The 26,136-nt window shown below is 41.3% G+C and overlaps 1 protein-coding gene across 2 annotated transcripts in view; it reads right to left on the reverse strand.

Annotated features, from left to right (window-relative positions):
• esrrb (estrogen-related receptor beta) overlaps positions 1 to 25,859 on the reverse strand; it is a 36,242-nt gene extending 10,383 nt beyond the window's left edge. The window contains exons 1-6 of one of the 2 annotated variants that reach the window (XM_079262124.1): positions 25,746 to 25,859; positions 22,173 to 22,241; positions 13,502 to 13,911; positions 7,826 to 7,942; positions 2,130 to 2,240; positions 1,511 to 1,672 (exon numbers count right to left, since the gene is read on the reverse strand). In XM_079262124.1, the coding sequence (XP_079118250.1) occupies positions 1,511 to 1,672; positions 2,130 to 2,240; positions 7,826 to 7,942; positions 13,502 to 13,911; positions 22,173 to 22,241; positions 25,746 to 25,795 (919 nt within the window). In that variant the 5' untranslated portion in view covers positions 25,796 to 25,859. Of the gene's footprint in view, positions 1 to 1,510; positions 1,673 to 2,129; positions 2,241 to 7,825; positions 7,943 to 13,501; positions 13,912 to 22,172; positions 22,242 to 25,422; positions 25,468 to 25,745 lie in introns of those variants that run through there. The other variant, XM_079262125.1, reaches the window with a different exon arrangement.
• Positions 25,860 to 26,136: the final 277 nt, after the last annotated feature.

Raw genomic sequence — 26,136 nt, forward strand, 5'->3', positions numbered from 1 at the left:
TTTGAGTGAAATGGTTATTGATGACATGACAGTTGGAATAACAAGCTTTTTGCCACACAGCTAGGGGGTAAATCCCATTACCACAGGGATGTCCAGGAACAATATGCATGAATATAATCTGATTAAAAGTGTTCAGCGTGACACATAAAATCCCAATTAAAGTACACACTGCAGATGTATTTCAGGACATAAGAAAAGACTTAAATATTTGAAAGTAGATAAAAAAGCAGTTTAAAGGACAAGATTTATTATGAAAAAAAATCATAAATTTGTGGTGTGCTAACCTCTTTTTACCCTGTCTTCTCTAAAGAACACTACTTCTGTGCTTGCACAGTCTATACTCTGGGGATTGTTGAGCACGTCTGGCGCTGATATAATTTTTGGGTCACAATAATGGGAGTGTGTTATCTGGTCAGCTGTGATCCAGTCCTGAGTAAGCTCTTTGGTTAAACTCTCAGGCTGCTGACCATGCATGGCCTGCAGGGAGTGATCGAAACAGTTTAGATGCGTAAGGGACCGGGGCTGAGAGAATATCCATCGCTAATCTCCTTACTATCAGATCTGTACCTGATTAATACCCCTCCTTCTGAGAAGTACTCTAATACCTTTCCAGTACAAAAAAAATAGATAAATAAAAATAAAAAGAAAGGTCTACTCTAGTCTACCTGACAGTACTGAAAACAAACCACCTGAATCTATGAAGTGTGATATGAATTATGTTCTGAGTGAACTGAAATAATAGGAGAGTAAGCGCACACATGTCTAAGTATGTGCATTTTCACGGACCGGTCCTGCATGATGACGGCTTTGTGTCTGTCCAAATCACGCTGATGAGTGGAGGAAGATATGGAGTTGACGCAGGGGGACAAACTCATTTCCTTTGTTATTCCTTCGTGCCTACAGCACCATAATGCTGCAGATTTATAGGGGTCAAGTGCAAGATCAAGTGGAATCTGCCTGCTTTGCAAAAAGAAAAAAAAAATAAGAGCTGCTAAACAACATGTTCTCTGTCAAAACCAGAGGAAAGCTCTTGAAGGAAGCAAAATGTCTGCTGACATGACATAGTGTATTTTCAATGGTGTATCCTTAATTCAACAGCCTTTTATAACCCAACACCTCATCTATCACAACATGTATGGGCCAAGAAGAAACATGATTATGCCCATCAATAATTCAATGAATGCTAGTGTGTGCATTCATGTGTGCGTGTCCGTGTGAGTGATATGCTGTTATTTGATTGGGTAGGCCCCCAACTTTGCTTTAAATCTCTCAAACGACTACAGCATACATTGCCAGTGTGTCTGTGCCCCCGGTTTCCATTCAATGCAAGAATTTAAGATGCCCAACAATGTTTCATGTCTTACCCAGCTGTGTTCATGGTGTACCCCTAACTGGGTGCTTATGTATTTTCATATTTTGTGTGACAATTGAGAAAGTAAGACTAAATAAAACAGAAATTAAGAATTAGCTTTAAATTAGGACTGGGAAGGAAGGAAAATAGTTTTTCTACCTGGGATGTGTTTAGCCCAGCCGATGATGACCACCAGCTCCCGGTCAGCCAGGTCACACAGCGTGGTGAGAGCCTTGATGTCACTCTCCGGCATGGTGGGGTCAGGCATGGCATAGATCTTCTCAGGCTCTGCCACCAACAAGTGAGACACTATCTTCGTGACTGAGGACAGAAGAAGAAGGAGTTGGATGTCAAAGAAAAGCAGAGGTTAGAGGTTAATTCAAAAGCTCAGGGAGTCACTGAGACGTGCAGCAGTGATAAAAAAAATGATAATAAAAGTGTGATGGTCTTTTTATGAAGAAATATAACAGCAAAGACTTAAATTTGGAAATGTAAAATCTTTGTGTGAATGAAATTGGAAGAAACCTGTGTTCTTCAGCATTCTGACATTGTTCAATATCGGTCATCCACTCAGAGATTTAACAGAATTCTGCTCTGACCGGAACAACACATGGCCTAAATTTCTGCTGATTGATCTATAAACTGTCCAAACAAGGGAGGGACAGGGGAACATGAATACGGCCAAAGATTTTGCCCCGGTTTTTGAAGCCATGCTGGCCTGGCGGTAGAGGGGTGACAAAGGAGGGAGACAGTGGATTAATAACGAAGCAGTACTCACGAGGCTTTTTGGTGGGAGGGGGAAGCGTCAAACCCAGGTACGGGTTGTTTTCTGTGTCCAACCGCCGCTTGTACTTCTGTCTGCCTCCTCTGACACGATCCAGACGAACTCCTGGGGAAAACAGACAAGAGGGACATGAGATGAGACCTGAGTATTTTTTCAAACCAGCATTTAAGGGATGACAAACACATGGATGCTAAATGATTTGAGGTAAAATATATTTATCACACTAAAACAAAACTAAAGGGTCCACAATAACACAATATGTTGACGATTATAGGAAAGGAAAATAGTTTTGGTTCCTTTTGCTTGTGTATAAACAGAAGGGGGGGCGGGGGGGGGGAAGCCAAGTGGTTGAGTGGGAGCATGTATCCTGTGTTTTTGTTTTTTTTTTTGCCGATGTGTCAAAGGCACGGATGTCTTCCCATATGTGGTCCATGCCTGGCTGGTCTACTGTGACACAGCTGAGCCCAGAGCAGGTCTAAACATATGAATATTTAACGCAGGGTCAATGATCTCACAGACTGGCCCTCTAATTATTTAGCTTTTGGGGTGAGGCAGACTGCATACTAATGAAGTGCCAGCTACCTGCCTCGTTGCTCGTATGTGGGAGCTCAGGTACGCACTCATCATGTCCAGAAACAGAATCTAAACAAGCCTAAAAGCAAAGACACAGCCACACACATAATGTACAAAGCATCCACCGTCATATTGCACATAGATAACTGGGTATTGCTTTCCCATAAAAGACCCCTATTTCACCCCTCTTTCACTGGAGGAGCACAAAGGCCTTATCACCCCCAGCCACACCTTGGAGGCCAGGTTCCACACTGATACTGTAAATGTCAAGCCAGCCTCATCATAACATAAGTTATTTATTATCTCATTATTTGATAAGAATGCTTCCATTTGGATGTCTTTTTTTATTCTATTAATTTTCAACATTGTTAACATATTTCATCGACACTATTTTATCCTTTGATACCGCTGCGCAGATATTTGGTTATTTAATGCAACTGTATGCAAACATCCTGCACCTCATATTTGGTGTATCATTGCTAGCATGTAACTTGAATCTTAATCCTGTCAAGAGAGAAGATCTCTTCAATCTGTATAACTAATGCAAGCACCCCCAAATATATTTAATACTAAAGGCTGAATGAGAAAAGGCTCAATGAAATGCTTGTGGTGGAGGAGGAGTTAATTTGTCAGCCTCCTGCGTCCTCTAAGTGAACAACACCCGCAGCCAGAGCACTTCCTTGATGATTTCATCACTTTATAACAGGGAGGACGGTGTCAAACCTGGGCATTGTGTGGCCACTGCAAATGAGCCTAATACAATTTGCCCATCAGCAAGTGCTCTTGGAGAGGATGAGTTTGGATGCGTCCCATGCACAGCGATCGGAGGTCGCTTGCTGAACAGAGGGGAAAGGAAAATCAGATGATGTAAGATAGAAGCAGTGGCCTTCATTTAACAAAAAGGAATTCAACGGCAGATTTATGCAAAAGATCTTCTAGATTTTAACCACTTATCCCACATGACTGTTGAACCCCCCCCCCACTCCTCTCAATGAACGCAAGGAGGGGTGGAGATTGCGGTAAAGTGTATTATCATGTAACTGTAGAATAGAGATTTCTTCTACTTATATAAATTATTTGATTCCCTGGAAACCCAAATCTGATTAGGATTGTCTTTCAATTTCCTGACACTGACAACCTACTAACCTAATTACCCCATATTCCCAACAGAGTCTCATCCTTCCCAGCTAGAACTACCTGGGAACTACCTGTGTGTACACACACACACATCCACACCTACATATACAGACACAATGACAAAATAATTATTGTGTCCATCATATTGACAAAAGGGATTTTGCTGTTCTTCATCAGGTATCTTAGCTGCTTGAGTTAAAGTGCTTAAAAACTTTCTAATTCAGCTTAGTGGCGTTATTGTCGGCATGGAAAATTCCTCTCATTGTCAAATGCAATGTCACCACTTTCTACTGTTTCTTCCGGCTCTCCCGCCGAGCCCGGCTTCTGTCAGGTGGTTGCGCTTCCACTTGCCATGTACCTCTGTGCCGCTCGAGTCATGTGGCTGTATAAGCCAGCGATGGAAGGTAGATGGGTGCCTCTTTTAATTAGAACAGTCCTGGCCATAATTAACAGATGCTGACAGGAATTAGAGCTTGGCACTAACCGGGCTCATTTTACTGTCCAACAGGGCCAGACAGAGGCAGAGAGGAAGACAGTGTGATTAAGAGCAGTCAGACAGATTCATCCACTTATGTTGTTGGGCATTACTGCCTGGTCTTTATGGGGGCCTTTGTGAGGTTCATGTGTCCCTTTGGTAGCACCCGTTGTTTTAAGTGGTCTAACTCTGGCCTGTCTGATGTACTCCCTTCAGAGTAAACAGGAGGAGTGTTATAAATGTGGACAGAGACATACATATCACCTTATCCACTGTTTTATGGCTCACTATACTGTGTGCAGAGGGTAGCAGTGGGTGAGGTCGGGTGTCATCTCTTCAAAGAAGGGTGCTCTGGCAGGAGGCTTTTGGCCAAGGCGGCTGGCATTTGCACACGGATTAGTTCAGGCCTCGAGGTGGGGGCTGAGGCCAGCTGACCTAGGGCTCTTCTTTCTCTCCAAAAACAATAATAATCCCTCTCCAAGCACACTCCTACAAAAGGGCCTGTCTTCACTCACTTTGTGTGACCAGCCGTGGTAGGGGCCCTTATTTTGAGTCACTCACCTGTTCTGGGTGTCTCTGTGGGGAAAGTGTCAGGATGTCTGGGATGGTTGGCAATGCCAAGAGGGCTTAGGCTGACCCTATTTTAGCTGGGAAAATCAGAGGGCCACATGGCAAGGCATGGTGAACCTTTCCTTTCAAGGAAGCCGCCCCGCTAAACTGCCGTCAGCACTATTTCAAAGCCCCCCCCCCCCCCCCCCCATTGCCAGCTTTGCATACTTGCAAGTGTGTCGCAGCATTTTTAATCACGAGTGGTGATGAACGAGGGTAGCGGAAAAATTGTCACGCATTGCCCCCCTCTTCATCTGCTGACCCCAATGCTGCCATACTGACACCGTCGTCACACACTCCACTTACAGGTTAGCTACTATATCCCTGGTAAGCTAACATTCTCGCTAATACAAATTATCGAATCAATTGAAATGCGCCAAAACGAATTAAAGTTTCCCTTACAGTGTTTTAAAATATAAACCTGTGATAACTTATATTTCTGCTGCAAGTAAAACTCAGATCTAGACTGTTTTTAATGTTTTAAAGCCTTTAACATCTGATCATTTCTATAGTATGAAGTATGTATGCTATGTCACAGTAGTTTTTCTTTCTGCGTGCTAGGAGTACAGAGAAGTGTGTTGCATATGCACACAGTCATACTCTATATCTTTGTTCAGAAAAAAAAAACCCTATTGTCACACTTTTCTCTCAAAGACGCAATACTTTCTACCTTTCCTAGTGAAAACAATAGAACAAAAAGCTATTGTTTTTGATCAATGCAGCTCGTAAATATATAGCCAGACACACATTTGCGCACTTAGTTGAGTCTGTAAATCCATGCATTAGGCATCGGTGTGTGAGTAAGTCAGAGAGAAAGGAAGTCGGTGCAAAGAGCAACTGCCGCTGAATGATGTCAATGTAATCTCTCAATACTATCTTGTCTTCTCTCTTGCTCTGAGCTCTGATCCGTTTCCATTGATCAGAGGAAAAACTTGTTGCCCCTGACATTTGATTCTTCTATTGATCACTTCCTCTTTTATACAGTCAAAGGAAAGTGCAGCGACTCAACAGAGGGTTTAGGCAGGTCAGTAATTCCTGTAATCGGACTGCTGATCTTTAGCAGACTATTTTCTTTAAACCTCCTCTTAACACACACTTAAGAGTTAAAAAAACAAAAGACAAAAAAGGAGTCTTCAGTAGACAGTAGATATCTTTGAACTTTGCTTATGAGAGCCTAAATGGAGTTAAGAACCATTCATTTTCTTAAATGATGTTTGCTATTCTTTCAGGAGGAAATGATTTTAAGATTATGTTTCTTCAGGGGGCAGTGCTATACATTGTTGAAGCTGTAAAGTTGTAATTAGGGGATTTTCCACAGAGACACATTGTGACCTTTCCACAGTAATGAAAGTAAGTGGCATCCTCAGTCACATGACCAGCAGCCATCTCCACATCCTGAAGCCGAGCATGGCGTTGAGCCGACAGGTGCATAGAGCTTATGGTGGACACTGTCGATGTGTTTCTCTTTCCATTTAGCCTAAACAACACTTTAAATAGCAATACCCCCCAAAAAAAAGAGCTTATGCAAAAGAGTACTTCACGTCTCTCTGCAAATAATGATGAATATGTTTCATAATACTGACTGTGACTAAAATCAGTAATTTGAAAAAGATTTACAATAGCCCAAGCACAAGACTCCAATCAAGATATGACAAAAGCTGCAGCATGGTGATGATTACCACGTAAAGGGAAGAGTCGTATTCATTCTGGGAATGTGCTGAACACACAGAAGAATGCATTAGAACCTAAGGCTTAGCCGAAGTCTGCATATTTGAGTTTTACACTCTTTTTACTTTGACCCGACATTGGTCATTCATTTATAGCCATGGCCACATATTTTTGTAGTCTCTTATTCTCCAAGATGATATATTGGCATAAATTTTTCATCAGATAGTAATGCGATTACTCTGTCTTTCTGGCACTGAGGCTTTATTGGGCTGCATGCAGTCCAGGGGATTCTGTTACGATGTGGGGATCCATACAGGCTATGACTCCGGCTTCAGCTTGTGACTGGATATATATGCATCTATAAATCCTGCCCTCCAATGGGAGAATAATGGGAAGAATAAAAGAGGACTATCTATACAGAGTTTGACAGATCGTTTAACAGTGGAAGTTTTTTACTAAATTTTACTCATCAAAGTTTTTCTGTCTCTGTAAAGGACAGTTTAACTTTGAATCCTACTTCACCCACACATGTAAAAGCACATAAAAGTAAGCAAAATAAAATGAAAATACTAAACATTTATGCTAGCATTTTATGCAGAAAGTGGTAGTGTTAGATATGTTTTATTATTCATTCCTGAAAGAACCAACAAGTGAGACCGAGATAGAAAGAGTGAATCAGGCGAGGATGTTTCCACTAATGCAGTGGTGTGAGCAGAGAGGTGCCTTCCCGTGGAAAAAGCAACTAAAGCTCAGACTCTCCTGAGGGGTTCAGTCCGTGGTGATGGGGGGAAAAAACCTGGCCAGACAAATCCATCCGAAGGATGTTTAATTGTCACTGAATTCCCTGCTGGCGTGACTTTAAAAAACCATCCACAGGAAGAGAGCTGAGATGTTCGGAAAACATTTAGTGGATCAATATGCCAGGGAGAGCTGAGACTGTGGCGAGTGTGTGCTCAGGGACCCCGCATGAGCCTTTCCAAGTGGAATACTGTTACATTTCTATTACTCAGACAGCAGGATCAAGCTATTCAGCATATTTCTGTCCCTAGCTCAGCTGCACATTATTTACTGCTCTGTAGGTAAAGAGATGACAAGGGGCTCATTGTAGAAACAAGAAAAATACTGAGACTTAACAAAACAACTGTCACAAAAGCTAGAGCGTGATGCTGAAATGTTATTTGTGTATGTGTAGGTGTAAGAATAATAAAAATGTTCTTACTCTTCTTACCTTCTTTGAGCATCCCCACTTTGAGGCATTTCATGAAGCGACAAGCCTGACATGATTTGCGTCTCCGCTTCGTGATCTCACATTCATTTGTGGCAGGACAGCTGTATTCTATGTTACCTGAAGAGAAATATAAAAGTAAAAAAGTTTAACAACTGCACGCAAAAAAAAAAAAACTTAGTGACTGGTATTTTTCTGCATGATAAATTGAAAATAACAATAAATGAGTGCGTTCAGTCGTCAGATGGTTGGTTTCAGTCATGTGTTGCCAGTTTACATATGTGCACTTGTTAGTTACGTGGATCCTAACAGAATTCATTTTAATAGAGTGCAGGTGGCTCTGATGTCCCCCAGTGAGTCTCTTCAAACAGTGAAGTCCCACCACCAGGAAAAATAGGAGGTACAGCCACAACGGTCCTTCAGGACCGTTCTGTAGATGCTGCTCTGGCCCAACATTAAAATGGCCTCATTAATTCTGTGCATGTCCCCCCCTCCAGGCCCCGGGCGCAGCCATGTCCCCCTTTGCTCACAGGGGCCAGCCAATGCCTCAATAGCAGCCTTGAGAGCCAGACACACTGCCCCGGACCACTTTACATAATACTCCTGCAGACGCAAACCTGTTGTTACCACTGTTGCTATTGTTGACTATTTACATAGTGTACAGGCAAGAGGCCTGATGCATTATTCAACTGCAGCGTCTGATTCCAGGACGGAGCAATGAAAAAGAGTTTCATTGCTGCACAATAAAGGAGCCTGTTCTGCTCGACTCTAGCATTAGCAACAGAAAGGGCAGGATATGTGAGGCAGACCCTCCGCTTTGCCCCAACTCCCTACATTTTACTGTATTCAATACAGGGTTTCAGTGTAATGGTTGCCTCCAGCACAGGAATTTAAATCGTCTTCATCTAGAGTGGGCTTTCAATTATAAAGGCTTTGACATTGATACGGTTCTAAAATGTTCTTTTAACTTACTATTTATGTATTTTCAGAATGCTACTGAAAATAAAGGCTCAGTTCAAATCCAACTTAATGATTATCATTTCAAATGTACATCATTACTCATCTTCTCAAACCCTTGTAAACAACTGCTATATAAGATGATTGTGAGTTTTCTCTACGTCTGGTATCCTTTGTTAAGCCGTTTCTTCAGTTTATTTACACAGAAAATTATCAGCGCATACACAGTATGGCTGCATGAAGCATCCTGTAGCTGCTGGACAGCTCTGACCATTTGCATTTCAGTCAGCAAGCTGTGTGATATTCCACTGGTGTTTTTCCACTACCTTCTCTAACACCCTTTGACAACTTATGCAATTATGTCAACATTATTGGACAGATCAAGTGGAATGTCCCAAGATGTTATAAATAATTAGAAATTCCTCCTGATATCTGGGTTAGAAATCATTATGTTAATTCTCATCATCTCTCCGGGATTGGTGTAAATAAAGGTGTGAGAGAGGCGGCTGATGAGCTCTGATTGCCTTTCTTCTGTGTTTTCTCTGTTGTCATAGCAGAACAGACCATAATAATCCTATTCATTTCCCACAAGAAGGGAGGAGGCAATCATTGCCACCCTTCAGGACTCAATGCTTCAGGATCTGTTTTGTTTGTCCACCCGTTTTAGACTAACCAATCAGTAATTTTCATGTGAGGCTTTGTGCGAATCTAGAATAAATATGGATTCTGATTGCAAACACGATGAAGACTATTTAAAGTGAACTTTATTTCAGGGTCCAGCAAATTGCTACTATGCATGAATGCTGTGTTGCAGTTTTGTTTGCATAGCCTGACTCAACTCAGTGTGAGGGCGCTTTTGCTTGCAAGGTTATTTTCCTCCCTCCTCCTCTTCCTCCTCTTTCTCAGGGGTGACAGGAACATGTGCACAAACCACACCTGGTGGATAACTTTGTTGGCCCTTGGATGCCACACTCTCCAACAACAAAAACAAACATACGCTCCCACACTGTCCACCTGTCCTGTCAAGCTCCATATTCATTTGATGTTCTGTCAGAGGGGGCTTCTCATAGCTCAATGAAGAGGGAGGGGTGGATTATCTAATTCTTCATCTGTACATCTTAGTTTATATTTAGAGCAGGGAGAGTTTTGCTATCAGCACACATACTGACATGCTGAAGTCCCACGAGCGAACATCACAATACACTGACTTCTCAGGCCCTATTGACATCTACACATCTAATAGTGAAACTCCCATTATTTGAGCAGATAAGATTAAAACTCGTTATCTAAATATTTAAAAAAGGGCAGCTGTGAAATGCATTATTATGTCACACAATTGACATATTAATATCAGACTCCTGTACTAGTATAAACAGGTTAATCTGAGTCAAATCTGATGCTGTTAAAGGTTTTTCACCCCCAGAGATGTATGTAATGGAAAATAAATTCAGCCAATAATAAACGTGAAACAGTTTCTCACCATCATATATGCTAAATAAAAAAAAGACATTTTGACAATTAACCATTTACTAAGCCTTACAGACCTATGTGAAATACACTTTTACTTATGTTTATTGATTCACATCATCTAAATATCACATCTGTGATGATTTTTAACTTTTCAATGCGTAAATGCTTCACATTTTCCACAAGGAGATTAAAACATTTTTTCTGCTGCATTTATGTAAAGCAGTTATACTTTATTGGGTAAAACTGAAACTATCCATGTTTTAAAGTGGGTGATAGTGTGTTTAAAAAAAAGCAGATGAATGAATATTTGCACTTTTTCTTCAAATCTAATGCAGCATTCAAACATCCTGAACAACGGTTAAACAAAACGACACAAAAGTTCTGTTTTAAATGTGGATTTATGGTTACAGCAGATGTGCACAGAATTTAGAGAGGTGCGTGTATTAAATGACATTCAGAAATGATGTCCATAAATGCTGTGACAGTAACAGCAGGGAGAGTTTCACCTTCACAAATGAAGCACGCTGACGGGAACCCCTTTAACCTGAGGGCCACGCTTAGGTTTATCAGTCTTTGGAGGGGTTATGGTATGGTTACCAATAACATTATGGAGTGAAAGGAGAAAAAAAAAAGATTTCCCTCTTTTTCCTCTTGATAAGTATCTGTCTCAATCTATTTTATGGCTTTTCAGGACCCATGCCAGGGCACAGAGGGGAAAGTCAGGTCTTGTAAGTAAATTACAGTAAAATGGCAGGTATTTCTCATCAAAATCTAAACTGACTTTTACAGGCTTACTGTCAAGGTCTATTACTTCATATAAAAGCGGGCCACTGAGTTCAGTTGGTTTTCAAGCAATTTTACACTTGGGTTCAAAATGGGAAGAAAACACAGTTCAATATGGCATTTATGTTTTTGATTGGTGGGGCACGTGAAATGCAGGAATGGGGGGATGATAAGGGCGCAATGAGAACAGGAGCATTTCTTGGATGGATGGAGATCCAGGTTGACATTATTTGGGTCTGGCCTTGACTAATGCAACTATCTCCACATATGAGCTCAAAGGGCTTTTCACTGAATGAATAGGTGACAGAAGATGGATATGCCATCTGCTTTTGTTGAAAAGGAAGGGGCATCAGTAAAAGAAGCGCATGCAAGCAGGGAGACATGGATTCATAGATAACACAGAGAAAAAGTGCTTTAATATGTGCATGCATAATATTAAAAACAAAACATATATGTTTGGATATCTTAAATTTGATATGCTATGAGTTACTTTATGGCGACGTGAGCTACAAGGCAATAAAGAAATTGCCGTGCACATGCTTGATGTTAACTTAGCATGTTTGCCCTAAGTGTTATAGAACAATACGACAAAGGCTTGGGAAAGACAGCTCCTTTGTTTTCTTCTCATTAGAGAGGGCCGTCTCACACTCCACCCTTGACTGCCTCGTTATACCTTTAATTAATCAGTTCTCATCAACAGCACTCTCTCATTCTTTCAAGGGCTCAACGCCCGCGATTTACGGTCTTCGTTTTCCTCTAACAATCCTACATGTGCTTCCTTTATCAGTACGGAAAGCTTTTACCTCCCCCAAAAAGTCCCTCCATCCTCCTGCCTTCTCTGCTTGGGACCCCTGTCTGATTATTATGCCATTAAGCTTCTCGTCCTCTCTTCTGAAAGAGCAGCAGGGTCCCTCTCCAATCTAAAGAAGTCCTGGGTTTTTTTCCCCTCCTTTCCCTGAAATTACCCGGCGACGCGTGCCTGAGTTTCTAATTGGCATGCCCGTCCCTGGAGACAACCCCCTCCCTTCCTCCTAATGAAAAGCCTCGGCCTTAATTACACTTTCCAAACGCTGATTGTTATTGACAAAACTCCTGTGGCTCGGACAAACGACGGCAGATTAGCTCCATTACAGGCAGCCCTCCAAGAAGAGAAAGAGAGGGATTTCAAATCGACAATGCAAAGTGAGGGGGGAAAAGAGGAGCTTTCAGTTTTTTTCCTCCATGTACCTTGCTCTTAATTGTTTGGGCCATTGCTCCACTTAGGACGTCTCTTTCTTTCCAGATGCCTCTTTTCTGTTCTATTGTGTTGTCGTCAGTGTACTTTTACGGAGGGAACAAAAGCCCAGTTATGTTACTTGTGAGAAAATGTTCATCTTTTGTCAATAGGCAGGATTGCTCATGGCAGCATGGGTAAACAGGAGGATTTGGCATAATGCTTTTGTTTGCCTGCAAAAGGTACATAGACTGTCTAAAGCTGATAGGGCTCTAAGGTCCAAAATCAACACCTAGCATCAAGACAGCCTGCTCTCCATACAATCCCTGCAATCTACTGCTGATGGAAATTTTCTGAAAGCAATGGATGAAAGATGTCACTTGAGCTGGGCTATTTTCTTCCACTCTTAATATCTCATTTCACCATACTCAAACCATTTGGCTCATTTTACGTATTTTATTTAGTTTTTCCACTGCATTGATTCAACGACTAAGCCAGCACAGCTTAGTCCTGAGCAGATGTGCCTGTTGTGCCTTTCTTTCTTTTTCTTTTTTTTTTTCAGGCTCAACAATATCTTCATCCTCCTGATTAATCTGGAGCGTAGCGCAGCGTTTCACAGTAGGTGGCCTTTCATTGCTTCTCTAATGAGAAGCTACGATACATCAGGCTTTGCAGATAGCCACCCTAGTCCCCAGGCACACAGACATTGCACCCACAAAAACGGGCAAGAATAATGAAGTATGTTTCTGAGCCCCCTCAACCCACCTGCATCTGGGCAAACAGTCCCCGCACTGCACTGAATCTGACCTCTGAGTGAGGATGGCATGCCCACTACTTTCCAAACAAGACAGATAATGCCATCATAGTCTCGTTGCCTGTCTGTTTAATGGCAAAATGTCATTTTCAGTTTCTTTAAACTAAATGAATCAAATTAACAGATAATCTTTAAAACTGTCTGCATGTTTTTTTGTTTTACAAAAGATTGCTCCATACTTTTATAAATAAATAAAAAAAAACTAAAAAAAACCACTTTTTTCTTGAGGGTTGATGGTCTCAAGAGGTAAAACACACATCTTCCACACTCCAGTGATATTTCTTAAATAGTGAATTTCAACAACAGGGCATGTTTTGGAGCTGCTCTGAGGCCAGAGGTGTCATGTATTGAGGGTGTTTTTCTGTCTTGTGATGCGGCAACATGGGATGAAATACTTGTACTGAGTGTTTGTTGGGAGGAGTAGTTGGAAAGAGAAAAATACCTTGTATTGTCCTTTTAAAAAAGGCTTTGCAGGCCTCACAAGAGGCTACCCCATAATGATACCCCGAGGCTATATCTCCACAGACCAGGCACAGCCTCTTGGGGAGGGAGTTCAACATGTATTCGCACTTTATGGACGAGTCCTCCATGATGGTGCTGGAGCAGTCGTCATAGCGCTTGCGGCAGGTGCCGGCACCAAGCCCGCCAGGGGTGAACATAGGTGGAGAGTCCAGGCCGTTTGAGTGGTTGTTCATGGCGTTGACATAGCCTCCACTGGCGTCTGAGTTGCCGCTGGGGCTGTGGTGGCTGACTGTGTCGATGACTGAGGAGGGACTGGATGGCTCCGTCTTGATGTAGGACCCACAGCTGGAGGGTAGATGCCGCTCATCAGTGGCCATTCTATTCAGCAGCCTGGGGGAGGGATGGGGTGGATCGGAGGGGGAGGGTTGATGAAAAAAGGAGAAGGACGAGATGATTAGCACGGATTTTCAAGATGTTTTGTAGATGTGTTGTATGTGTATATATGTGTATATATGCTGTATAGGTATTGTATATGTGTTATTTATACACAACACAATATTAGATGGTGAAAAAGCACAAGATCTGATGACTGTGTGGTAATTGGTCAAAACAAAGAACATAGATTTTATTTCTAGCATTAGGTTTTCTAAAGCTGATACATGGGTCCATTCAACAAGCCTTGGCAAAATGCTTACATACAATTACAGTACAAAAAAACTGATGTGATTTATACTCATTCTCAATATTATAATAAAATATTTACATATTTTGAATAATGACAAAGGATGACCCATTTAATAAGTTTTGATGTCGTACAATTATATTAAAATATATACCGCCCACAATTACAGTATATTTGTATATGAGGGTTCTGGCAAATTTTTGTTCTCTTTCTCATTGAGTCCTAACATTTCCCATAAACCAGTGAACCAGGGGAGGATCCTAAGTGCTTCATTAGCCACACGCTATGGCAGCTGTTCAAGTGCTTCAGAAAATAAATCCAGACAACTACAACACACAGTTGCACACATTCCACATACAATACAAACACACAGACAGAAAGACAGGAAAGAGAAGGACAGAGAGCACTCAAATAACCTAACACAAAAGTCCACACACATACACACACACACACACACACACACACACACACACACACACACACACACAGTGTACATCAAGGTGGGGGGCATTTCAATAGTTTAGAGAGCACAGTGGACCTTGGCTTGTCTCCTTGAGTCAGCAGTCAACCAAAAGGAAACATGATGGCAAGATATTGACTTTTTCACTGTCTGCCTAATAACTGTATTTTGGAGTACATGTAATCTAATGCTGTAACGTGTGCAGACTAAAGTGCAGCCTTTTGGCGGTGGCCACAAAATGCACTCTGATGCCTTCCATGCCCATAAAAATCTATTTCAGTCCTGCTCTATAACCTTTAACTCGAAATTGCGCTGCGTGAACAATGGGAGGGGGAAAAAACTTTGTCTGGACTCAACACATTTTTCCGTTTGCAGATAGAGTGAGATGAAGAGGTGAACAAGCAGGGAGATGAATTACTCCATGTATTGGGGATGCCGTGTAGACATACTAACCTCTTTAGGTCAAGGCAAGGTCACACACTAACGTACACACAGCGCTTTGCATTAGGCACCATGAAAAAGGTGAAAGGTCACATGCACTTGCCTACATTAGCAAAATTGTGTCCTGCATGGCTTATGCAAATGTAGAAATAGGGGTTTTAAAAAGTGGTAGCCAGACAGCACCAGTTGGGCTTTATTTCCATTAGCATATTGTCAACTAATGGTAATGTATACATATTTGACAAGTCAGTTTACCATCAGCACAGGGAGAGGGTGGCGTTTCCCACTGGGCTCCAACTGTCTGATTGGACATTGGCTGTCTCTCTCAGAGCCCTTCACAACAAACAGGAACCAAAAGGCTCTCGCTGCAGTGGCCCCTGTTGGTTGACCGAACCGCTGCTTGCTCTCTCAGGCTGATTTAATTGTGTGGATGGGTGACGGAGGGGTTCAGGCCCAGAGGTCAGTGGGTCAACCTTATTTTCTCACCCTGGCTTCCTGGGCCCGTGGAGATGGGGGTCAGTGTGTCAAATTAAATCTCATTCCTAGGTTTTCCTCCCTGCTGTCATGTATATTCATTGGAGCTCCAGGTGCCTTCCACTTCTGGAAATTCACAAAAAGGTTAACTGCTAAAATAAATAATAAAAAAATGCCCCCTGTTAAACCGCTGACCTTGTGGAATAAGCCCTTGTGCCTGAGCACTCCTGGAATTCTTCCTTCTTTATAATGTCTTAACTGTATAAAGCGGACCCATTCCCACCACTTTGCTTGAAAAAAATTAGATGCTTTTTTTTTTTTTTTTTTTTTTAAATGAAACTTTCTTGATTCGCTCTTAAATGTTCTTGCAAGCACATAAAAAGTGACATCTCTCCACTTTTTTGTTAGGCAGTTCTCTCTGCTCTAGATAATGAATGCAGATTGCATCCCTATAAATTAACGCACAGCTCTGTGTTCATCTGCTTTATGCCCCATGTTTCAGATAGATATGTGCACCTGCATGATAGGGCACCTGCATTTGGCTTATTAAAGGCAATATATTAAAACAGTGGAGCACAAGATGGCTCCATTTAGCTTTTATTTCACAAATTCAGAGTAAGCTTAACCCTGGTTCAAAGGTCATCCTCAGGGTGACACTTAGCATAATTGCATAAGTGTCTTAACTGTTTCCCCTCCAGCTCTATGTGGTCATTTATAATAAATGTGCTGGCTAGAATCCCCTTAACTCATTCTGCTATGACACATTATACTACCGCTATGCTTATGTTTTTAACAAGGCTGCATATATTGATTAATGATAGAGGGAATACTAACCATTTAAACCTGGTGTATTAATCAAATAGTCTAAAAAATTTTCTATAAATATTCGTAATCTCTTGCGGGACAGGTCCAATTTAAATCTATAAATACAACTGTATGGAGAAAATGAATTATGAGCATTAAATAGTTTGACAGCAGCAATAGTTCCAATAAATAATTCAGTATGTGGGGCAGTTACTAATTAGCTTGTGTGCTACACAGACAGAGAAGACAGGAAAGGGTTTGCTGAACTATCCGAGACTTGATGCTGTAAAATCTATAGTTCTTCCTTCCTTTCTCAAGGTAAGAGCTTTTTCCCATTCTGCTGCCTGGCTGCCCAAAGGAACAGCTCTCTTCTAAGACACAGTATCTCCCCTTCTCTCTTCTTTCTCTCTCTGTTCTTCCTTCTTTTGTTCCCTTTGTACCGATCAAAATTCATGCTGAGTAGTAGGTTATAGACCCGCAAACGCACACTGCGCAGTTTGGTTTTAATCTGATTCCACCTAGCTCTCCTAACAGCATTTCAGATCCCTAATATCATTCCACCGGTGCTGCTGTGACCAGGATTAGCTGGCCTAACGATCTGGAAGCTCGTCTCACACTCACTGTTTGAGGGGAGAACTGCCGAGTTCTCATTCCTCTCGGCTGCTGGAAGAACGTAGGAAAAATTCAGGATCTAATTGAGCCAATTTGTAAGTGTCCCTGCTGAGGGGTACCTGTCCACATCAGGTGGATCTCAACACTGTCTTCTTTTCTCTGTGCGACTCCGGTGCTTTCCCTGTTACATGTTTAAGTTACAGGACCAAATCTGTGATAGAAATTCAGATCACAGTGAGCATATTTTTGGCGCAATCTTTTTTCAAAGTGCCACCGTAACCCCAAAACACCATTTTATAATGTTTGCTCACCTCATCCCGGAGTGTCAGATCCCTACTGATCAGACTGTAAGTGACGGGGAAAGGGTTGATTGTGGGGGTTGACATCTAAATGCAGGGTGATGGGGATATCAGATGCCCCAGCAGGGGCAGATCTGTCTCGAGGGCCTCGGGCGATGTGGCCTGATAAGCCACTAGCCCCGGAGTCAGTGCTGGTAGGACAAACTCAATTAGCTCCTGACAGACCTCCTCTCAGCCCACCACAGCCAGAACCCACAAGCAGCTGCTTTTCTGACCTCTCCTCCAGGGGCCGTTGATGCCTTTTACCGCTCCAACACACAGAGCCAGGTGCTCATTTTTAGGACAGCACTGACCAAAAATCTAAACAGCTTCAGTAAAGTTAGAGAAATGCATTTAGAAGCTTGTATGTCACCTACAGTCATGTGTGTTCTCACAGGAGGACGTAAATGAATATAGATTGAAGCTGAGGGATGGGGTTGGGGTTGCCCTGTGTGGCCCTTGAGTGAAAGTAAGGAATGGCGTTCCCAAAACAGCTAAAATATGGAGGATACCTTGTTGTGAAACTGGTTTCAGGTTAATGACTGTCAGGAGAATTTTAGGGACCTAGAGACTCAATATGTATGAGAGTGTGGATGTGTGTTGCCTAAGCTGATGTACACCATATCTGAGTGTGTTTGCGGGCCGGGCAGAATATGAAAGATGGAAATATGGGAGGGTGGGAGGGTTTGTTGACGGCTGTGGCAAGATTGGAGACAAGGCTGGGACTCCAGAGGGACCAATTGTAATCTACGAGGGAGAGGCCCCTAATTTTGGAGTTTCTCATTCATTAGTCCGGCTCCGGCAGTGAGATGACTGAGAGGAGGGGGTAGACCTGAAGAGCGGGGAGGGGCCTCTATATTACCGGATATGTCAGACGCTCAGGAGGAGCTGACAGAGATTTATGATGTGCAGATATATGGAAGCAAACAAAAGGGAAGTTGAGGAAACAACAGGGGGAGCGGAAAAAAGAAAGCAAGGAATAGAAGAGGGTAAGACACAAAAAAAAGTGTTGATTGTACCAATGGTGGACAGCAAGGGCCCCGGATCAATAGTGGGACGGCTAGGGGCTAGTGCAGGGTTACAACTTTTGGACGGGAGGGGTGGGGGGTAGACCATGCAGACCTCTGCAGGCTGGGTAATTAAGCTTTTTTAGTCTGCAGAAGAGGATTATATTTAGCTGCTTCGCAGCGATGTCACTGTAGTCTTTATAAAGCTATGAGCTCACTCCACTATGACAACATGAGCCCCGTGCTACGGCAGCGCCACAAAATAGAGCTGGCCGAGAAGCAGATCACATCTATTGATTTCCCCCCCCGTTCTGCTCCTTCCTGCTCAAGAGATGCTGCTGTTTATCTGACGTAAACCGTCTGGGGCGCACTGGGCAGATCCAGTTCTTATAAGGGGCTGATTTCAGGATGTTGAGGGAAGTGAATGGCTAATAAGAGAGAAAGAGAGAGATCTACTGTGAGTGGTGGGCGGGTGGGGGTGTCTAAGTACGGAGAACAAGGAGTTAACAAACTTCTATGCAAACCCAGTGGAAAAGCTCTCTGTGGAGCTCCTCATAATGTGTGTAAAAAAGAAGTTCGGGGATAATTCCAGTCTGCCATGGAGTACATTTGGGATCAAATTTCTAATTCTGCCTTTTCATTAGAAAAGATTAGTTTTCATTATGCCCATTATGTGGCACAGTCATGGTATAATTTAACAACATAAATGTACAATGGCTCGATAACTACAAAAAGTAATTACAGTCAACGGGCAAAAACGACCATTAAAAGACAGTTTCCTCCAAAGCTTGTCACAGGAAAACTGGTCTTATTAATGACATCTGACATAGCCTGGTGTCGTGTGGCGCGTTACTGATACAAATGCTGCAATATCACAACACATTCCCTTACAAGACTCAGCAGCACTGTTGTTGGAGTCACGCTGTACCACAGGTTCATAACTTTTACTTGTTCTGCTTTTGGCAGGTCATCTTTTACCTGTCTGAAATTAAAACTATGTTAGGCACTTCCTTTACTTACTATCTGGTACTATTTCTTTGCTATAAATTGTATAAAGTTAGAATTATAACAAAGAAATTATGGAAGCTTTAGCGTCATATTCAATGTTTTGGTTCAAACTGATCAAAAAGGATTTTTTTTCTTCAGAAAGTTGAGATTTTTGTGATTTTGTTGCCTGAATTTTACCATACACATGTGAGAGCATGTGTCACAAACGGAGAAATGTTATTACAGAGGGTTAGGGCTATTTAACACAGTTTAATGTAAATCTCAGGTTTAGACACAGTCACTGTGCGTACAGGGGGACGGAGGCATAGAGCCATGCATGAAATTACTTCATTAATCTTCTTCTGATAGGCTGTCCTTGTTTGGAGTTTGTGTGTGTGTGTGTGTGTGTGTGTGTGTGTATGTGTGGGGTGGGGGGAACTCTACCTGCTTAAAACAAAGAGCCAATCCTGCCACCCCCATAAATTATCCTCTTCATCAGAAGAAGAGTCAAATATAAACAAACATAAATGCAGGCACATTCATGCACATACACAAATCATACCATGCAAAGTAACCGGCCAAAAATCTGCAGGTTTATCGGTGGGTTGGGATGATTAAAACGCAATCAGATATGTCAATGTTTGCAAAGGCTCACAGTCAGTATGTAATCAGGGCAGTGCACACAGATATATTAAAACGATGATATAACATGTTCATCCAGCTGAAAATGCAACTTGGTTTCTCACACTGAAAAATGCTGTGTGAAGTAGACATTTAAAAAAAATCCACAATGAATTGATGTTAGTCAAAAACTCAATTGTTATGACTGTCACACGCCACAGCAGTCGACATAGTCACAGCAATCGCCTCTAGCTTTTTACAGGCTCATCTCCACCAGCTGCCACACATTCTCCATAAATAGTGCTGGTAATAAAAAGGCGGGTGGGCCTAACTGATTTATACGCTGGTGTCCACCACCACACCATTCAGGAATAATTAAACTTTAGGGATTTTTCCTGGAATAATGCGTCCCCATCGGTGGGGGGGGGTACAATCTAAACGTGTGATGCAGCGTTCACGACGTGTCATGTCGTGGGTTCAACAGCCAGTCACTCAATGTGACCATTTGATTCCACTTAGTGCTGTAGGGGTGATTTCATAAGACGACGTTTTAACGTGAACATGTTTAATGACCAACAGGCAACCGCACACACATAAGTACACAGTCATATAATCTGAAGGTAGGAGAGCATACGCTGAGAGGCAAACACACACTCTTATACTCAGAAAGCGGTCAGATTTAAGATTAAATTATTGTATTACTATTGCCGATTGATAATCTTAATAAATTTTCAATTCTTGAGAGGTTTACAGAGAAGTCACTAATTTGGATATTTGGAATCAGAGCTAAGAAAAACACAGATGGACTCTACTTCTGGATGTTTTTTGGTCATATCCTTCGGACAAATCTGGAATTCTGAAGTTATTTGGCCTTTCTTTTTCTTAGACACACTTGCCATACACACAGCCTCATAATGCCACGCCTAAAAGATCTGATTTTAGTCGCACACTGGAAAAAAAAACCCAAAAGAAGCATGATTAGTTAAATAGCGACGCTGGTTGCAAGGCTCATTGAGGCCATGCACAGAAGACTTGGTGAAGCTGTCGGTGAGAATCAGAACTGCTACTGTGATGGACAGTTCAATATTGATTTCATAAATAAACAAAGCTAACCATCGATCCTAATGTTATTTTGCATTTCAATTACTGCTTTGAAACATAACCTTCAAGCAGCTGGCCGCTCAATATCAATAGCCTTCCCTGATAAACACCCATATAGTTTCCTCCGAACATCAAATTTTCTGGCCGAGTGTGAATTACTGTACCAGGAATTTGTCTCATCAATGTTTCTGTTCAACACCATCAACTTAGCAAAAACACTGCTAACTTTACTTTAAGGACTTTGCTTTTTTTTTGTAACTTGTGCAATTGTCAAACACCACTAATAACAATGTTTTGTTTCTTTTAAGCAGGTATTTTTCTGGGCTTCTGTATTGGACTGTGTGTGTGTATGAAATACCTGCATGCATGCATGTGTGAGTGAATGAAGAGGAGCCCTTCAACGCTGGAGCAACAGGAAGAAGTGCTGACGCACCGTGTCAGTGATAGCACTCTGCTGCCACAAGGGCATGAGAGCTCACATAGGCTAGCATTATCCTCCTAGACTAATGGACCTGGTTATTTTTAAACAGATTCTCACACTGCGGTGGAGGTGTCCAAGGTTACCATGGATGAGAAATCAGGAGGGACGCATGCAGTGATGGCTCATGGTTTCCATGCAGCTAGATGTTGTGAAATCGACAAAGAGGCATGGTAGATAATCACCAAGAGATGTAAAGGCCACACATGAAATAACATGTAATTTCTTATTTGAACAAATGACTTCTTCAGAAAATTGCAGTGAGATTTATGCCATGTTGGCTGCAATGAAAAGAAAAAGCAATCAGGCAATAAGGTTCAAGTTACACAAATTGTTGTGTTGTGTTGTGTTGTGTTGTGTTGAAGGCAAGGTGGGGAAATACAGTTAGAAGAGTGTGTATTTTATGATTTTCTATCATTTTATCAGTAAATAACCAGAAGAAATTAAAGTAGCAAAGGAAGGCGCTCGGTGCATCAGCCAGACAGAGCATCAAGCTAACATCTATGATCCTGAATAGCTACAAAGTAATGATCAGTCACAGGCTGCCAATACACTCTGCATTCCCATTTGTCCTGGAGAAGGACAACATGCTCCCCCAGCCTGAGCTGAGTAACATATTTACAGTAAGAGTAATCAAACTAGATACCAGAAATGAGAGGGCTCCAGCGTGGCCATTGGACTCAGGAATCTCTCTAATGAATTGGACAACAAAGCCCTGTTGGTACAAGGAAGAAGTATTTAGAATAGGGAAAAAAAACTCAACTTAATCACAGAAAAAGTTTCTTTTAAAAAGACACAAATTCCATCACCTCCCAAAAGGTTTGGGTGATAAGTAGGGTGGGAGTGGGACAGGTGGGAAGGCTGGGCTGCACGCTGCAGATACAGAAACCACCAGCTCCTGGCTCATAGCATGGTGGCCATCCTCGGCCAGGAGCCTCTCCTGGTAATGTATTCTGAAACCAAATTACCGTAAGCTGATCCCATCTGGATAGTGTCTGTGTGCGGCTGCTTTGGTTACCCACCACTGCCTCTAGTCTGTGATAGCATCTCCATGAAGACAGCAAAAATCTGATTAACCCAATAACAATGAAACACTTGGTCAAAGAGCAAAGAGCTTTTAACTTAAGATACACTAATGCAATTCCCTCGCCTTGTTTTCTGAAACCTAATAAGAATCAAGTGGACGGACTTCTAGAGATGGGTGTTTGCAGGCTCTAATGCAGCAAGCTGGGAATGAAGTCAAATAAATTGAAATCTAATTCATCACAGTGTGCTAACTTCTTTCTGCCTCTCTAAAAATACATTAAAAAGCTCTTATTCCATGGAAGGAAATTGGATAGCCTTGTTAGTTTATTGCAGTGGCCCTGCGAGGGCTTAAGGAAAGCATGGGTGTTGATAGAACATTTAGAAATTAGAGGAGTCACATCTGAAATTACTGCCTCTCAAATCTTGTGTTTGTTTTTTTTTGTTTTTTTGCAAGTACTGAGGAACTCACATCAGCAGCCGTAACCAACTTGTGAACAGTGTGAGCACCTGCTCCAATACAAGATCCACAATGAACCGGTTACATTCATATGTACTGATCATCACAGCACAGAAAAGCCGTATATACAGACTTAAACTGGTTCAGCCAAAGTATCACTAACAAAGCAAAACGAGGAGCAACAAACCAGTGGCAATGAAAGAAATGCATCAGTGAAACCTGCAATATCTGAGAAACTACAGAATAATTTTCATGTGCTTGTCAATCTAAAAAACAAACAAGTAAAAGCGCGCCTTTATTTTAAAGAAAGGACTCTTGTTCCATCTAATTCGCAGGCAGTGGGTAAAGAGTTTCTTCCATAATGTTATACTGATTATACGGAGCTCACATGTCCCACAAATCCTCTCCCCCAAAGCATCATCCAGCCTTCAGTAAGAAGCTGCAACCAGAGTACAATTATCAAAAGAGAGCCACTGCTGGACTACAATTAAAAGCCAGTGCTGGCAACAAATAACCTGCTGGGAAGCAGCATGTTATCAGGATAATGGTTATTATTTGGACTTTAAAAATATGACATTGATTTGATTTAGAAATTCTTAAATATGTATTTTATTGACTGCAATTAAACTGAACAGTAAAAGAGTCAAAGTAAATAAACAACTGTTTTCAAATCAGTTTTTATTTGATGTTGAATATCATTTTAAAGGTATTATAGAATAAGGGGGGCAAAAAATCAACTTCTTTCTTGTTTAAGAAGTCCTTACATATTAATTGCCATATGTGGCATTTCCCTTCATTTTATACAATTAAAAAAACCAAATTAACATCAAGAGTAATACGTCAGTTTATGAAAGTAAATATAAATGTTCTGAAGAGATAAAAATAAATAAATACAATTTATAATACATGATGTATTACGGAAAAAATTATTTGCCTGTAAAATCAACTTATTCTATACAGGATTAATACATTTTAGGTTATGTCTGTCTTGTAATGCTATGAAACAACAAAATAGCTTTCTAAAATCTGAAAGCTTTCTTAAGAGTCTGAAACAATACTGAAAAGTTTTCATTTTTATCTTTTGCAATTCATATAATTTAGCTGCATGTGAAGGAAATTTTAAGAAAAAAAGAAATAAAGCTTGAGCAATGCATCCTATGTTTGTAATGTATATTCTGGAATTGGATAAAAAAAAAAAACTTACCTAAGTAGAAATAGAAATAACATTAAAAAGAAATATGTCTAAACTCATTACACCTGACACTTTTTAGTAATTCCCACTGTTACTGCTGATTCTGTAATTTGGTTTTAATGTGTGACAATGAGCAATTATAATTTATCTCTGATGCAAAACAAAATAGTTAAAATGATCTTCAGAATATCAACATGTTCATTCTGAACAACTTTCTTAAATTTGCAGTCATTAAAGCTTTGAGCAAAAATTATTAAATGTGTGAAGATGAGCTGTGTGAACTCAGAAAATTCTACTCTATAACGTAACACTGAACTGTTTTACGTGAAGGTTTATTCAAATCTAATTAAAACAATAAAAAAAAAGTTTGATTAAAGTTGAAAGTGAATAATGTCACAGGAAATAAATTATGTAAAAAAGGCACAATATGTGTTTTCACAAGATTTCCCTTTATAATTTGAGTAGATTTTTACTTATTGTCACACAAAAAAACTGAAAATGTCTACATTTTCCTGCGTAATGTCTCATAATATATATGATAAGCTCTTCAAAAATCACAGATTTTGTATATCAAATGTATTAATAAAAAGACAGAAAATAATCAAAAATGTAAATTAAATTAACATTTAAAAAGAAAAAAAAATCATGCAATAACATGTCAAATATCTTGGCATCACACAATACAAAAATAATAATTTCTAATAAGTAAGTAAATAATCAACAAATAAAATAGACCACTTGTTTTAGTTTTGACTGTAAGTTATTAGTAGAATTACAAAGTTCCCTCATGGAGCCAGCATAAGCCCAGAGTGTCCCATCAGCCAGGAGCTGGTGAGGCTGCAGCCTGTCTGCCGAGCTGCTGACTGGAATCAGACCTGCCGGCTCACTGAGGTTACAGGGTCTTTTCATTCATCTTTCCTTGCTTACAAATATATATTCCACCATATAATTTATCCCCTTCCAATTCCACGGATTCACGTTAATCTCATCTCCTCACAATATTATTCTCATTCTGCCTGGGCGACCGGCTCCCGCAAACAAAGCCATCAGCCAACAAGCTCTTAACCCGAGTGGACAGGTACCCCATATTCTTTAGGGGGGAAAACACACGCACACATTGCAGACATGCAGGGTAAATCAATCAGCCACGCTCTCAATGATATTCAGAAATACTTCCACACAGGTTGTCAAACAAAAACTTAGACACAAATACAGGCGCACCTGTTCTGTTGCTCTACTGTTAAGTCCACCGTGACTTAAAACCCCTCAAAACATTGTCCACGAGAAAGAGCACATTTAGGAGTGAGAGTTGACGTAGAGGGCGGATGATCGGAGAAGCCAGGAACAGAAAATGCATTAGTGTTAATACGGAAAAAGTTTAATGCCCAGCAATGTTCAAGAAGCATTAAAAAAAAAAAAAAAAAAAGAGCACAATTTCAGAACAGAGTGAAAGTGGGGCGGGCGGGCGGGGGGGTAAAGAAATAAAGTGAAATACAACAGCTGGGTTAGGAAGAAAAGTGAAAGGAGGAAAAAGGAGCACCTACTGGTTATGATAGCTGAGAGGGTCTGGAAGACAAAGTTCTGAAATGTCCATCAGTCCAGTTTTAGCATTCCAGGAATGAGAGGAAGAGGAAAGAGAAAACAACTGAGACCCGCTTCTTCCCCCAAATGATAGCACAGCACCCTCAGAGACAACGCTGCCGAAAAGCCCCTCCAGCACCGCTCCCCCCCAGCCTGCACAGGTATGTCGGGCTCTGATGGATTGAGTGTGTGCGCGCGAGCATGTGCGTTGTGTATGTGTGCGTTTATGTATAGATGAGTGCAGGAAAGAGAGAGAGAAAGAGTGTGTGTCGGAGTGTATGGAAGTGGATGTGTATGTATGACAGAGAGAAAAAGAGAGGGGGGGGGGCGATAGATAGAGGGGTAAAGGGGGGT

Source organism: Telmatherina bonti (assembly GCF_933228915.1).
Source record: "Telmatherina bonti genome assembly, chromosome: 22".
NCBI classification, from domain to species: domain Eukaryota; kingdom Metazoa; phylum Chordata; class Actinopteri; order Atheriniformes; family Telmatherinidae; genus Telmatherina; species Telmatherina bonti.